The 13,536-nt window shown below is 41.2% G+C and overlaps 2 protein-coding genes across 2 annotated transcripts; one reads left to right on the forward strand and one right to left on the reverse strand.

Moving 5' to 3' along the window:
• Positions 1-209: 209 nt before the first annotated feature.
• Positions 210-1,566, reverse strand: LOC120287006. Its single transcript, XM_039299638.1, has 2 exons — positions 1,211-1,566; positions 210-1,158 (listed from the first exon to the last, which is right to left on the reverse strand). Exons 1-2 carry the CDS (start codon positions 1,564-1,566, stop codon positions 210-212), a joined length of 1,305 nt encoding a protein of 434 aa, XP_039155572.1.
• A 10,199-nt stretch (positions 1,567-11,765) lies between these two features.
• On the forward strand, positions 11,766-12,941 carry LOC120287010 (spermidine hydroxycinnamoyl transferase-like). Its single transcript, XM_039299643.1, has 2 exons — positions 11,766-12,096; positions 12,502-12,941. Exons 1-2 carry the CDS (start codon positions 11,766-11,768, stop codon positions 12,939-12,941), a joined length of 771 nt encoding a protein of 256 aa, XP_039155577.1.
• Positions 12,942-13,536: the final 595 nt, after the last annotated feature.

Consider the following 13,536-nt stretch of genomic DNA (forward strand, 5'->3'; position numbering starts at 1 on the left):
CGCCGAACCGGAGGGGCGATGCAATCGGAGATCTCCATCAATAATTGATAATATTCTATTCCGGAGTTGGCTCCGCTTGACCGAGTGATGGAAATATTTTGTGTTTTGTCGCCTTCTTTAAGCCAGCCGCACTCTAGACTTTTGTCGAAGAAGGACTCTTCTTGGATGCGAAGATCCGAGAAAGCCTGCGGCGTTACTTCTCGTATCGCCTAAAGGCGGTTGAGCGGGTCTAATTGAATTGCATTTTGGGCAATCAACAGCAGACTTCTAGCTTCCTCCGTACGAGTTGAGATATCCGAGTAGGCTGTCCTGTTTAGGCCTTTAAGTCTATACTTTAGAGCACGCAATTTGCAGCAAAGCGTATACATGGGCGAGCCAACGAAGGAAGAATCCCATATCTGTGCTACCAGCTCAAAGAAGGTCGGATGGGCCATCCAAAAGTTAAAAAACTTAAAAGGCTTACGATTGTTTGGAGTAGGGAGGATCCTAACAACCATCGGGGAATGGTCCGATACACCCGGCGCCAAGAAGGAGGCCTCAGAATAAGAGAAAGTAGAGTTCCAAGCCGAGTTTACAACAACCCTGTCGATCTTCCTTTGCTTGCGATTAGGTCCAGAGGAGGCTACCCAAGTAAAGCGATTACCAACAAACCTAAGATCATCCAAGCCAGCTTGAATGAGACAATTGCCAAAATCTTCAAAGGCTGGAATCCAGTAGTTTGATCTATCCGCCCTATCAGAGGCATACCGGATAGCATTGAAGTCTCCAGCAACGATCCAAGGCTCATTCGGGTACAAAAGGCTGTAGTGATTCAACTCAGCCCACAACGGTCTTCTCAAAATAAATGAGTGCTCCGCATAAACCACCGATAAGTAGAAGGAAGTGCCATTAGTGATAGATCTCAAGTGGCCATGAATGGCCTGAGAGGAGCAGTCGGACATAACAAAAAGGGCATAAGTAGGGTTCCAACCCACCCAAACTCTACCTCTTGCCGAATGCACATAATTGAAGCACCAATTCCAACCAGGAAGCAAAGTAGCGGAGACAGCATGAAAAACATTAGGCGAGATCTTAGTCTCCAAGATACCAATACAACAAATGTTATTGGTTCTCACAAAATTCCTAATTTCGGCCTGTTTAAGGGGGGTGCCGAGACCCCTAATATTCCAAACACCAAAAAACATGGGACCCAAAAAGGAGAGTAAGTTACCTTTTCTTGCCACCTCGCTTTTTCGCCGAGGGTGGCATCAGTTTAGAATTCAAAGGGAAACGCACATCAGCTGACGCAGGTCGAAGATTTCCTTTCTGCCTCACAAGGGCTGCAAGGGTCGGTTCAGGAGGAAGATGGGGAGGGTCAGGATCCACAGGGATGGATGAAGCAACTACCTCGGGAGAATCCGATTCACTTCCACTAGAACTGATCTCATCTGGGACTTCAACATTTAAGGGGGATGCGAGATCCACCATAGCATCGCCTGGTGCTCCAATAATACCGGCTTGGGGGTTATCATCAATTCGTATCTTTAGAGGATCAATTACCTTAGGAACAGGCTCGACCAGAACCATATCTTGAGGTTGCTTGCCACGAGAGGGAGGGATAATATTATGAACCAGTGAGTCTTGATGAATGGCAGGATTTCAAAAGCTTCTTTTACCACGAACTTCACGCCATTCATTAGTAGGCAGGGGAACAGGCCTTCTAGCGGGTGTATTGCCAGCTTTAGGAGAGACCGGGATAGCAGGATCAGCACATCGATGGCCAAAACAAACACAGGATGGGCAAAGGGAAGGAACCCATTCGTAATAAACAGACACAGAGCGGGGCTCATCATTTAACATGAATTCAATCACTTCAGGGAGAGTGCTCGAAGCATCAATCTCCACACATATACGGGCAAAGGCCACAACAGTCATCTCTTTAGTTTGACTATCCACATAGAGAGGCTTACCTAGGGCACTAGTAAGAGCACTAATACCCAAAGCTGACCAAAGAGAGACCGGAACATTCTTGAGTCAGACCCAAATAGGGACTGGACTGTGGCTGGCCTTCTTGAGTTCCATCGATGGATACCATTGTTGGAAGACCAAGGGAATCTTGGAAACCATAATCGGTTCTCCTTCAAGAACCTTCCGCCTAAAAGCACGATCCGGTATATGGAAGAAGTAGTAACCCAGATCAGCAGGTATTACTTCAACTAGTTGGTGACCCCAAGCAAAGCTGAGAGCAGCCTTTGTCATATCAAGGGGGAGTCTCTTCCCAATATAATGGCCAACAAGGCATTCCTCCCATTTTGGGTGAACAGCTTGCATAATCTCCTCAGAGATTTGCACAACAATTTTATTATCAATAACGGCAGGAGGAAAATAGGATAAGCTATATCCTTTTGTACTCGACCGAGTAACCGCCGCCTAAGAACGGGTGGGGGGTGGCTGAGGAGCTTCTGTAGAAGGGCCCTGTCGAGTGACAAAAGCCTTACCAGAAGTAGAAGTCGATCCTTGGTGAACAGCAGTGTGCTGAGCCTGAGGAAGACGATAGGAAGGCACGGGAGTACCACTCATGGCTGAACCTTTAATCTTTCCATTCAGAGCCATGGAGGTGGAGGGGCTTGCACCACTAGGTTGAGAGAAAGGAAGCCCACCAAGCTGAAATCGAGCTTTCCTTGCTTTGCTTCGACCTCTGCTTCGCGATCGGCCTTTTTGGCCACGGGCATCCCTCAATGCAGAAAATTGACGGCCATGAGGGATGCGAGAAGAAGGGGGAGGGGCGGAGGCTTCCTTCAAAGCCTTAGGAAGAGGCTTACCCAGGATTCCATCCGGGATCGAGGAGGACGACGCCATTACAGCAGGCGTATATCAAAACCCGAAAACCTAATCACATAGCCCATGAAATCCGAAAGAGGTTGTAAAACCTGTTGGTGGAAATGCCCTCAAATGTTCAGATTGTGGAGATTCGAAACACTTTGAGAAAGAATGTCCTAAAGTTTGGAGATGTTTTAAGAAAGATTGGATAAAACAAGCATACTCTACTAACTCTCATGAACCCAAGAAAAAATGGGTACCAAAGAAAATGTGAGTTGTTTTGCAGGATATAAAGAAGAAAGAAGAAAGAGAATTTGGTAAGGAAGGTAAATTTTTAATTAGATTTGGGCACATAATTCTCATATTCGACATATCCTTGATTGATTTAGATTTTATTATGTTCGTATTCTATGATTTGAAGAAAGAATCGTGTAATTATTTTTGATATCTTGCTTAGAGACAATTGAGTTTATTTGGTTTGATTTTATGCTCTCAAAATTGTCATATTTTGCAAAGTAAAAATCTGATTCTACGTGATGTTAATTATGCAAAATATTCCTAGATACTCAAGGATTTTATTCTCTATGTTTTTATCATACTATGACTAAGGCTCCGTTCGTTTCACGGAAAATATCATGTTTCGGAAAACATTTTCCCGGAAGTCATTTTCCAGGAAAATGACTCTATTTTCCGGTGTTCGGCCAAAATCTAAAATTTGAGTGGAAAATGTTTTCCGCCGTTCGTTAGCTCATTTAATTGTTTAGGAAAAATTATCAAAAATTAAATTTTAATATTTTTAATTGACCACAAAATTTATTTTATTTATTTATATTTGTTAAAAAAATTATTTTTTAATTATTTATATTTTTAAAAATAGAAATTTTTATTATTTATTTTTCTTTTCCTTCCTCCTTCCTCCACCTTCTTCCTCCTCCTTCCTCCGCCATCGCCTCCTTCCTCCTCCTTCTTCCTCCTCCTTCCGCCGCCGCCACCTCCTTCCGCCCGAGGATGGCCGGGCCGCTCGCCTTGGCCGACCAAGACCCGGTGGCTAAATCCGGCGAGCTCGAGGCTCGGCCGATCTCACCCGAGCTCGTCGAACCGGGCGACAGAGCTCGAGCTCGCCCGGATCCGGCGAGCCGCAAGCTCCGCCGCCGGATCCGGCGAGCCACGAGCTTCGCCGCCATATCCAGCGAGCTCGAGGCTCGGCCGATCTCACCCGAGCTCGCCGGATCTGGTGACAGAGCTCGAGCTCGCCGGGATTGGAAGCCCGAGCTCTGCCGCTAGATCCGGTGACCCGTGAGCTCCGCCGCCAGATCTGACGAGCTCACGGCTCGCCACCGCACGATGAGCGGCCTGGACGGCGGGCTCCCCGCGAGCCTCCTGGCGCCGCCGTGGTGCTCCCTCTTGAGTCGGATCCTCCCAAGCGGCTTCGAGCAGCCGGGGAAGCGGAGCGTGGTGGCGGTGGCGGCGCCCCGGCCGGAGCAGGTGGGCAAGAGCAGCCGGGGAGGGCGGAGGCTGATCCCGGAGAAGGACGTCGTCGAAGCCATTGCAGCAGGGAGAGCGAGAGAGAGAGAGAGAGAGAGAGAGAGAGAGAGAGAGAGAGAGTGAGAGCTGAAGGAAGGAAATCGCGTGAGAGCTTGTGCGAGAGGTGAGAGGCCAGGAAAATGATTTCCTTGACCATGATTTTCCGCCCACCCGAACACCGGAAATTTCGGAAAATATTTTCCTGGAAGTTATTTTCCGCGAAACGAACGGAGCCTAAGTGAGAATTTATTTTTCAAAATATCAATATGCATAATATTCTTTCTTTGAATAATTTGTTATGATGATTAAAAAAAATGTTTGTTTATCTATGGAGATTTTATATTTTACTCTAATGAAATGGAAGGATCCAAATTGATGGATACCAAAAGCGAAATGAATTGATTGCAGGAAATTCTATAAGGGAAGAACGATCAAGAATCTACGCAGATTTGGGTACAATTTGAAAAATATCTCTTGTGAAAATTGGTAATGATTTCTTTGGTATATTTCAAACATATACCATGGGTAAGAGAAATTTTTTTCATCCGCCTTGCAAATTTCTACGTGCATTTATCATGATTTTGGATGATTGTTTATTATATTGCGAATATCTTTTGTCATAAATATAAGGTATTGCAATTTTAGCACGTGATAGAAATATCTATTTTCTTTTTGTGAAATGCATCTATAATATACTTTTGAGATTTATATTCAAGGAAATCACTTTGATCTTGAAAGTTATTATTGCATATTTATGGATATTCTTGCTATATTCATGAAAGATATTTTATATCTAGCAAGTTTGATCCGCAAATCAAAAGAAGATATTACGTGATTTTTTTGCAAAAATTATTATCTATCATACAAGATTTCGCAAGTGACAATAGAATCTTCCATATGAATTTTGGAAAGCTCAATCAGAAAATCATGGAGATTCTATACTATCTTCTGAGGTTCAAAAATTCTATTCCTTGTGCAAAATTTTTGTTTATTGAGGAAATCCCTTATGCGTCGTACGAAAGGTTGAGTAGTTCTAAATTTTAATAATTGATAATTTTACATATGCTATTTAATTTATTTATTTGAAGAAATGTCATTATATATTATATGGATATTATTACAGTTTATTTGTGCAAAAAGTTTGTTAAGTTTATGCAAGTTGAATTCGAAACGAGCTTGATTGAAGAAAATAAATTTTTGCCTTGAATTTCAAAATGCAAGTGATCGTTGCGGATATTGTTGCTACGAAGGAAATAATGAAAACATATTATGTTCAATGTGCACAAGCAGCAATTGTTGCTATTCGCAAATAGTGTCATGATGACAGGGGGAGAAAGCGAATCCAAGAGAAAGGAAAGAATCTCGATCATCTAAAAAAGGAAACAAATTGAGGGGGAGCATCGATCATTTATGGAAAAATCTTTTTGGATGGATTGTCATCTTGTTATGGAAGGAAGGAAAAGGTAAATGCGTCAGAATTTAAGTTCTACAAAATCTGGTTAGTGCATCTCTTGTTACATTTTGTCATTAACAAATCTCTTATTGATATTATCATTTTATTATGACAAAAAGGATAAGTGAATTTTATAATGCATCCGTGATTTTTATTGGATATTTGCTGATATATATGACCGAAGTGAGCCATATTGCATATATTTAATATTCGACTTACTTTGTAAATGCTGATTTTTTTTTTAAATTGTGCAAGATATATTTGTTATCATTTTATATTCTCTATGTGACTCTTTGTCATCGCTTTTTGATTATGACAAAAAAGGGGGAGAGAATATGAATATGCATATGTGTTGATTGGTTAATATTATTTATTGCATCATTGAGCTGCGGTTATTTTTCTATATATTGTTATGCTCAATCTATTTACTATCTTTTGATATCCTCTGATTTAAATTAATATCTTTCAAAGTATGTTTACAAATCTGCATATTCAGATATTGTTTTGTCATCATCAAAAAGTGGGAGATTGTTAGGGAAATCCCTTATGATGTTTTGAAGATGACAAAATCAATCAAAGGCTACTGACATATTTGATGGTTGAGTAATAGATTATACAGATGATAGAACATGTAAAGGATATTATCAAAGTCTGAAGACGGCCAAAAGACTTAACGTAACACATGTCCAAAGTATATTATGAAGATTTCAGATCTGAAGAATGCTAGACTTTAGTGTCAAAGTTTGTTTTACATCAGAAGTCTGCCAACTCTAACAAATTCCAGACTGAACGTGAATGAAGAATTAGAAGACAGATTCTATGCTGAAGCTGAACTTATTCAGACTATGTCTAGACCTTAAAGCTAAATCTGTTCAGAAGCAGAATATGTTTAGACCCAGATTGTAAAGTCTATTGCACTTAGACTCAGATTGTAAAGTCTATTACTCTCAGACTTTACATCCATATTCGACATAATGTAACACAAGCCCCAATCATGTAACGACTAGTGATCTGGTTTGGATTCCACATCAAGATAGATTTGATTGACTAAATCTAATTGATTGGCGATTGGATATTGAGACAAGAACTTTCTATACGAAAAGCTCTACTTATAAAAACCAAGATTCTGTTTGTATAGGCGATCAGAATCAATTTGGGATCATACTTTTGTCACTCAACAGCTACCAAATCTTCTTGATACGGATTTGTCCAATGGGTAGATTGGAAGACGATTCTCGAGATACTGTCCAACGGCTAGTTTGGAAGTGGAGGAGTATTTAAGAAGATGAAGGACCGATAAGCAAGTAAGAGACGAAGCGTATAATTTATAATTCCAAAGTTTGAGCGACCTTCGATCATACGCTTGTCTTTGGTGAGCTTAAATGTTTGTGATCATGAGAAAAATACCAAAAGAGTGACTTAGTGAGATGGTGTGATCTACTAAGTGTTTACACTCAAAGTTTTAATCTCTTGTTGATTGCATAGTAGAATCCAGCCAAGAAGGCTGTTAGCGTGGGAGAGTGGACGTAGGCTTGATCTAAGCCGAACCACTATAAAATCAATGTTCTTATTCTCTTTCTTGAACTCCTTTGTTTTGTTCGTAGTTCTATTTAACTGCTAAAATCTGATCTCGCTTAAAGTCTGCTGCTCTTCAGACTCAATTTCAAAAGTCTGTTGTTATTCAGACTCGAGTTAAAAATAAAGGTTTTCATTGCATTTTGCAGAATCTGTTTTTACACCTATTCACCCCCCTCTAGGTGTTCATACTAGCCCTATCACCTTCTACAGCTCACTTGAAGTTGGGCATTAGCGACATTTATGCACCAACTTGAGGGAGAGTGTTGGCGTGAGCTGATTTGTAGGAGTGATATGTATAGGAAGAAAATATTTATATTTGCGCGAGTTGATTTGTTGGGGTAATGAATATAGAAACCAAATAGTTTACCTAATAAGCGGTTGTTACCCTAGCAGTACTTGTATGTGTATATATATATATATATAGCCTTGTAAAGAAAAAAGATATACTGAAAATGATAGTGATCTATTTTTCAACACCTCTTAATTGACATCCTTTTTGGCATTGTGAGTCACTTAGATGGATTGGATAAGGGTCACTAATCCAAATGGTAATTTTAATATTTTGCCATTAGGAGACAGAATAGAGACTTTGTTCCTTGGAACTTCCAAGTTTTTGACTTTCTTTGATTTCCTTCATTTTTCTTTATCAATCGTGATGCGTCTCCAAGATCCCCGCCTCTCTCAAATTGTCCTATTTAGATGCAAAGTCTAGGGCTCACTTGTCACCCCCAAGAAAAGTTGTCCTTCTACTACCACACTTGCAAATAATCTCCAACGCAATCCAACAAAATGTCCATGACTGTGAGGTACCGGGACACTTACACCATAAAGCCTGAGACAGAGACGTGGAGTGGCTACCTACCACTCTCGGAGCTGGACCAAATTGACATGATCAGCCATTGGTCCACCATTTACTTCTACATGTGAAAGCTAGTATGAGCACCTAGAGGGGGTGAATAGGTGCGGAAACAAATTTTGCAAAGTAAAGATTATAATTTTACTTTTGAACTAACTCTGTTTAGCAATGGATTATGAAAAAGGAAATTAGACTCTAACAAATAAATATTGATACGATCAAAGTAAAGAGCTTAAGGAAGAGAATAAAAACACAAAGTTTATAGTGGTTCGGCTTGATCCAAGCCTACATCCACTCTTCCGCACTGACAGCCCACCGGCTGGATTTCACTAAGAATCAAAAGAGTTGTTATAATATAGCTCTTCCTTGATTCCACAGTGTAGAGACTCTGCTACACTTTCTCAAGGTCTCACAGAAATATAAACGCTCTTTTGAGTGCAAATTTTCGCTCAACAATTGAATTGACAAAAAACAAGGAGCTTCAGACTTTGGAATTCTTCTATCGTGCATACATTCGAATAACTGGATCGACTTCCTTGTATACTCCTCCATGCCTTCATACCTGTTGGCACTTACCAAAGGAGTTCTTCCAATCTACCTATTGGACAGAATCAATTAGGAAGATTTCGAGTTATTTAAGGAATATGACGATAGCCCACCTATCCTGCTCGCCTATACAATCAGGATCTAGGTTTCCATAAGTAGAACCTTCCAAGTAGGCTTCGTCAATCAACGGATCTAAATTACCCGAATTGAAATCAAAACGAATAACAGATTTCAAGATGCTATCTCCAGCCGAGAGATCTTCTTCAATTGATAGAATCAAATCCTTAACAAGATACTCAGTTTTGGATAAGTCTTCTTCGACGATCTAAAAATTGTTAATGAGGATAGACTCGAATCTTGAGTCAAGCGGTTTGGCGATCTTCAGACTTTGACTAAAGAGTACGCAAGTCTTCGAGACTAGGTGATGGAAACGTTTTGTCATCTTCACAATACACAAGGAAGTTTTCTCCAACACTACAAACCACCCTCAGAATGGCTCCACTCAGCCGATGCCATCTTCAACACTCTCCAAGGTTCATTGAGCCGCGTGCTGATCCCCTTATATTCGCTTGCCAGAAGGCTCGAGTGGCTCGATGGGGGACGGCTCCGACTCGATTGCAATGCCATGGGTGTTTGGCTCATCATTGTTGAATCCGAAGGTGAGCTCAATGACTTAGGCGATTTTTGTCTAGGCCCGAACTTCGAACAACTTATGCCAAGCTTGGACTACACGATGCCGATCCATGAGCAGCCGCTATTGCTAGTTCAAGTTGTTGGAGAAATCTTCTTGAAGTGTTTTGAAATTGACAAAACGTTTCTATCGGTCTAGTCTCGAAGGCTTGTAGACTCGCTATTTAAAGTCGAAGACCTCCGGACAGCCAGACTCAAGACTCAAAGTCTATCCTCATTGACGATCTCTAATCCGTTGAAGAAAGGTTATCCGAATGGATGTTTCGTTAAGGATTTAACCTTATCAACTGGAGAAGATCTCATAGCTGGAGAAGACATAAACGGAGTCCTTTGATTGATCGAAGATTGATTCGATAAATGAAGATCCGGTGATTGCCTAAATATTATTGGAAGGTTACGCTTATGGAAACCGAGATCCTGATTGTATGGGCGAACAGGATTGATGGGCTATCAACACGTTCCTTTAATAGCTTGAACAATCTTCCTAATTGATTCCGTCCAACGGGTAGATTGGAGGAATTCCTTTGGTAAGTGCCAACGGGTATAATGGCATAAAGGAGTATATAAGGAAGACTGTCTTAGTTGTTCAAGGAGTGCGCGATAGAAGAATTCCAAAGTCTGAAGCTCCTTTTTGTTTAGACAAATCCTTTGAGCGAATACTTGTATACAAAAGAGAGTCTATATTTGTGAGAAACCTTGAGGAGGTGTGGTAGAACATCTACACTTGTGGAATCAAGGCAAAGCTGTGCTGTAACTTCTCTTTTGATCATAGTGAAATCCAGCCGGTGGGCTGTCGTGCGGAAGAGTGGACGTAGGCTTGGAATAAGCCGAACTACTATAAATCCTGTGTTCAATTTTCTCTTCCTCACTCTCTCTACCTTGATCGTATTTCATTTTGTTAATCAAGAGAGAATTTCCTTTCTATCATATGCTAAGAATCGCTTCCGTATTTCGATAAATTGTTTGTGCACCTATTCACCCCCCTCTAGGTGTTTATACTAGCTATCTCACAAGTCACCAAGTTTAGGTGTGGTGGGCTCGCCTTGTGTCTCTCTATATCTCATGTAGTTGATGTTGGGCTAAGTGCTTCTCATTTCTACAATGAGTGGGCTCGGCTCGCCCACGGGGAGCCATTGAATATTGAGCCGTACTACGATAGAAAGGTTAGGCGTTGATTTAAAGGGTTTTCTTTTCAATAACTCATATTTTCTTTGTTAAATTATTCTGTTTTTATTATTATTCATTTCCACATCCTCTGCATTTGAAACATCATATGTTAATGCTAAAAATCAAGCAACATTACTTGTTAGCAGAGTAAAGAAGAAACCGATGCATTATGTTTTCTTAAATAATAGATATGATGTTACTAATGAAAAGGTGAGGTGAGAGAAAACACAAAGCATGTGAAAACAATAATGCATTGAACCTTTTCTTTTCTAGAAAAAAAAAAAACAGCCTATGTGTCGATCTATTTATTAATAAGCCAGATTGGAAAAAAAAAATAGAGCCTCTGGCGAAATTAAATAATATTAGCGCAAAGGAAAGGGGAGAAAATAGACCTTATGTTTATTAATTAATTGCAAATTCGGAACCGAGTCAAAGAGGAACGATTCAATGACCTTACATTTGGTGAGAAGAAAGAGGGGAAAAGAGAGGGAACTCCCCCTTCCATTAGTTTTGGCAATACATCATTAATTGTCAACAATCCTCTTTCGACATCTTTTTTGGTAGTATATCATTAATTGTCACCAATCCTCTTATTTGACATCCTTTCTGGCATTGTAAGTCACTTAGATGGATTGGATAAAGTCGCTTAGAAGGGCTGGATAAGGTTCACTAATTCAAATGCATCTTTTTGGGTGGTATATTATTAATTGTTACCAACCGTCTTATTTGACATATTTTCTGGCATTGTGAGTCATTTAGATGGACCGGATAAGAGTGACTAGTTCAAATGCATCTTTTTTGGTAGCATATCATTAATTCACCAACCCTCTTATTTGACAATAGAGACTTTTTTGGTAGCATATCATTACTTGTCACCAACCATTAATTGAATAAGGGTCACTAATTCAAATGGTGACTTTAATATTTTGCCATTAGGAGACAGAATAGAGATTTATTTCTTGGAACTTCCAAGTTTTCAACTTTCTTTGATTTCCTTCCTTTTTCTTTATCAATTGTGATGCGTCTCCAAGATCCCCGCCTCTCTCAAATTGTCCTATTTAGATGCAAAGTCTAGGGCTCACTTGTCACCCCCAAGAAAAGTTGTCCTTCCACTACCACACTTGCAAATCACCTCCAACGCAATCCAACGAAATGTCCATGACTGTGAGGTACCGGGACACTCACACCATAAAGCCTGAGACAGAGACGTGGAGTGGCTACCTACCACTCTCGGAGCTGGACCAAATTGACATGATCAGCCATTGGTACACCATTTACTTCTACAAACCACCCTCAGAATGGATCCACTCGGCCGATGCCATCTTCAACACTCTCCGAGGTTCATTGAGCCGCGTGCTGGTCCCCTTCTATCCACTTGCTGGAAGGCTCGAGTGGCTCGATGGGGGACGGCTCCGGCTGGAGTGGCTCGAGTGGCTCGATTGCAATGCCATGGGTGTTTGGCTCATCGAGGCCGAATCCGAAGGTGAGCTCCATGACTTAGGCGATTTTTGTCCAAGTCCGGACTTCGAACAACTTATGCCAAGCTTGGACTACACGATGCCGATCCATGAGCAGCCGCTATTGCTAGTTCAAGTCAACCAAGTTTAGGTATGTAAGTTCATATAGTCAACCAGCACGACGCCCTGAGATTAGGGTTTCCGTAGAAAACCCCTTGTGTGCTCCCTTGGGCATGCAGATCCTGAAACGTGGTCAGGTCCGGTTGTCTCCAGATATGCTCAATGGCCGACTTCACATGGTCGTGCACCTGATTTGAGACGATTGCCATGCACGTATGGCGGTGTGCGTCCAAGGTGTGCAAACACAAACCCGAGCAGCCGCCTGCGGCCACCCCTAAAGCTACAGGTGACCCTTATCCAATCCATCTAAGTGACTCACAATGCCAAAAAGGAGTACAGCGAGGTCGCCTGCTCGGGTTTGTGTTTGCGCGCCTTGCACGCACACCGCCATATGTGCGCGGCAATCGTCTCAAATCGGGTGCACGACCATGTGAAGTCGGCCATTGAGGACATCCGGAGACAACCGGACTTGACCTCGTTTCAGGATCTGCATGCCCAAGGGAGCACACAAGGGGCTTTCTATGGAAACCCTAATCTCAGGGTGTCGTGCTGGTTGACGTTGCCGCTGAACGGCCTTGATTTCGGGTGGGGGAGAGAGATTCACATGGGGCTTGGGAACCACGATTTGGATGCCGATTTTGTGGTTCTTCCAGGTCTTGAGGAAGCAAGTGGCTTGGTGGTGGCCGTGTGCTTGCAAACAGCGCACATTGAAGATTTCAAGAAGTTCTTCTGCGAGGATATCGTGGAGTAACTCATGAACTGATTAATGTTTAATACTACTACTGCTTTTGGTCAATATATTGTTAAATTGGGGCTTTGATGCGGAGGAAGATATGCTTGGAAAAGGATTTTAAAAGATAATGTTTATTTTGAATAATGAAGTGTCGTTTACTATATTTTAGGTGTGTATATGTAGGGAGGTCGCCATTTAGGAATTAGTCATATAAGCGAAATCAAATAACAAAATTAAGCAAAAAATATCAATATAGGAGAGATTCTTCAAATCTTCAAATCGCATCTCGAAAATCTACAAAATACTTATGGAATTTTTGATGGCCTAGAAATCGAGGACACCTGTAAATTTGAGATAAAACAATTCTCAAATCGGCATCACCCGTTTACAACTTCAAAGATCTTACAATCCTCTTTGATTTATGGGACCGCTTACTCTTTTGACACCTGAAAGTTTCCATATAGGCATTTGCCCGTTGTTCTACCCTAGGCTTTGAGTTATGATGTATCTAGATACGAGTTAAAGATCCAAGCAATTTTTATTAACACCAGAGGGTTTGAATTTTGTTATTACATAAAGACATGGAGTCATTTATTTAAAACTAATTGGCAGT

Source organism: Eucalyptus grandis, chromosome 1, assembly GCF_016545825.1.
Source record: "Eucalyptus grandis isolate ANBG69807.140 chromosome 1, ASM1654582v1, whole genome shotgun sequence".
NCBI classification, from domain to species: Eukaryota; Viridiplantae; Streptophyta; class Magnoliopsida; order Myrtales; family Myrtaceae; genus Eucalyptus; species Eucalyptus grandis.

What these genes read in the sequence shown, in the direction of transcription:
- LOC120287006 (XM_039299638.1), bottom strand. Translation starts at nt 1,566, where the DNA reads ATGGTTCTGGTCGAGCCTGTTCCTAAGGTAATTGATCCTCTAAAGATA. An exon ending in AAGCGAGGTGGCAAGAAAAG is followed by an intron (nt 1,159 to 1,210) that starts GTAACTTACTCT and finishes TTGGAATATTAG; the next exon opens with GGGTCTCGGCACCCCCCTTA.
- LOC120287010 (XM_039299643.1), top strand. Translation starts at nt 11,766, where the DNA reads ATGTCCATGACTGTGAGGTACCGGGACACTCACACCATAAAGCCTGAG. An exon ending in CATCGAGGCCGAATCCGAAG is followed by an intron (nt 12,097 to 12,501) that starts GTGAGCTCCATG and finishes AATCCATCTAAG; the next exon opens with TGACTCACAATGCCAAAAAG.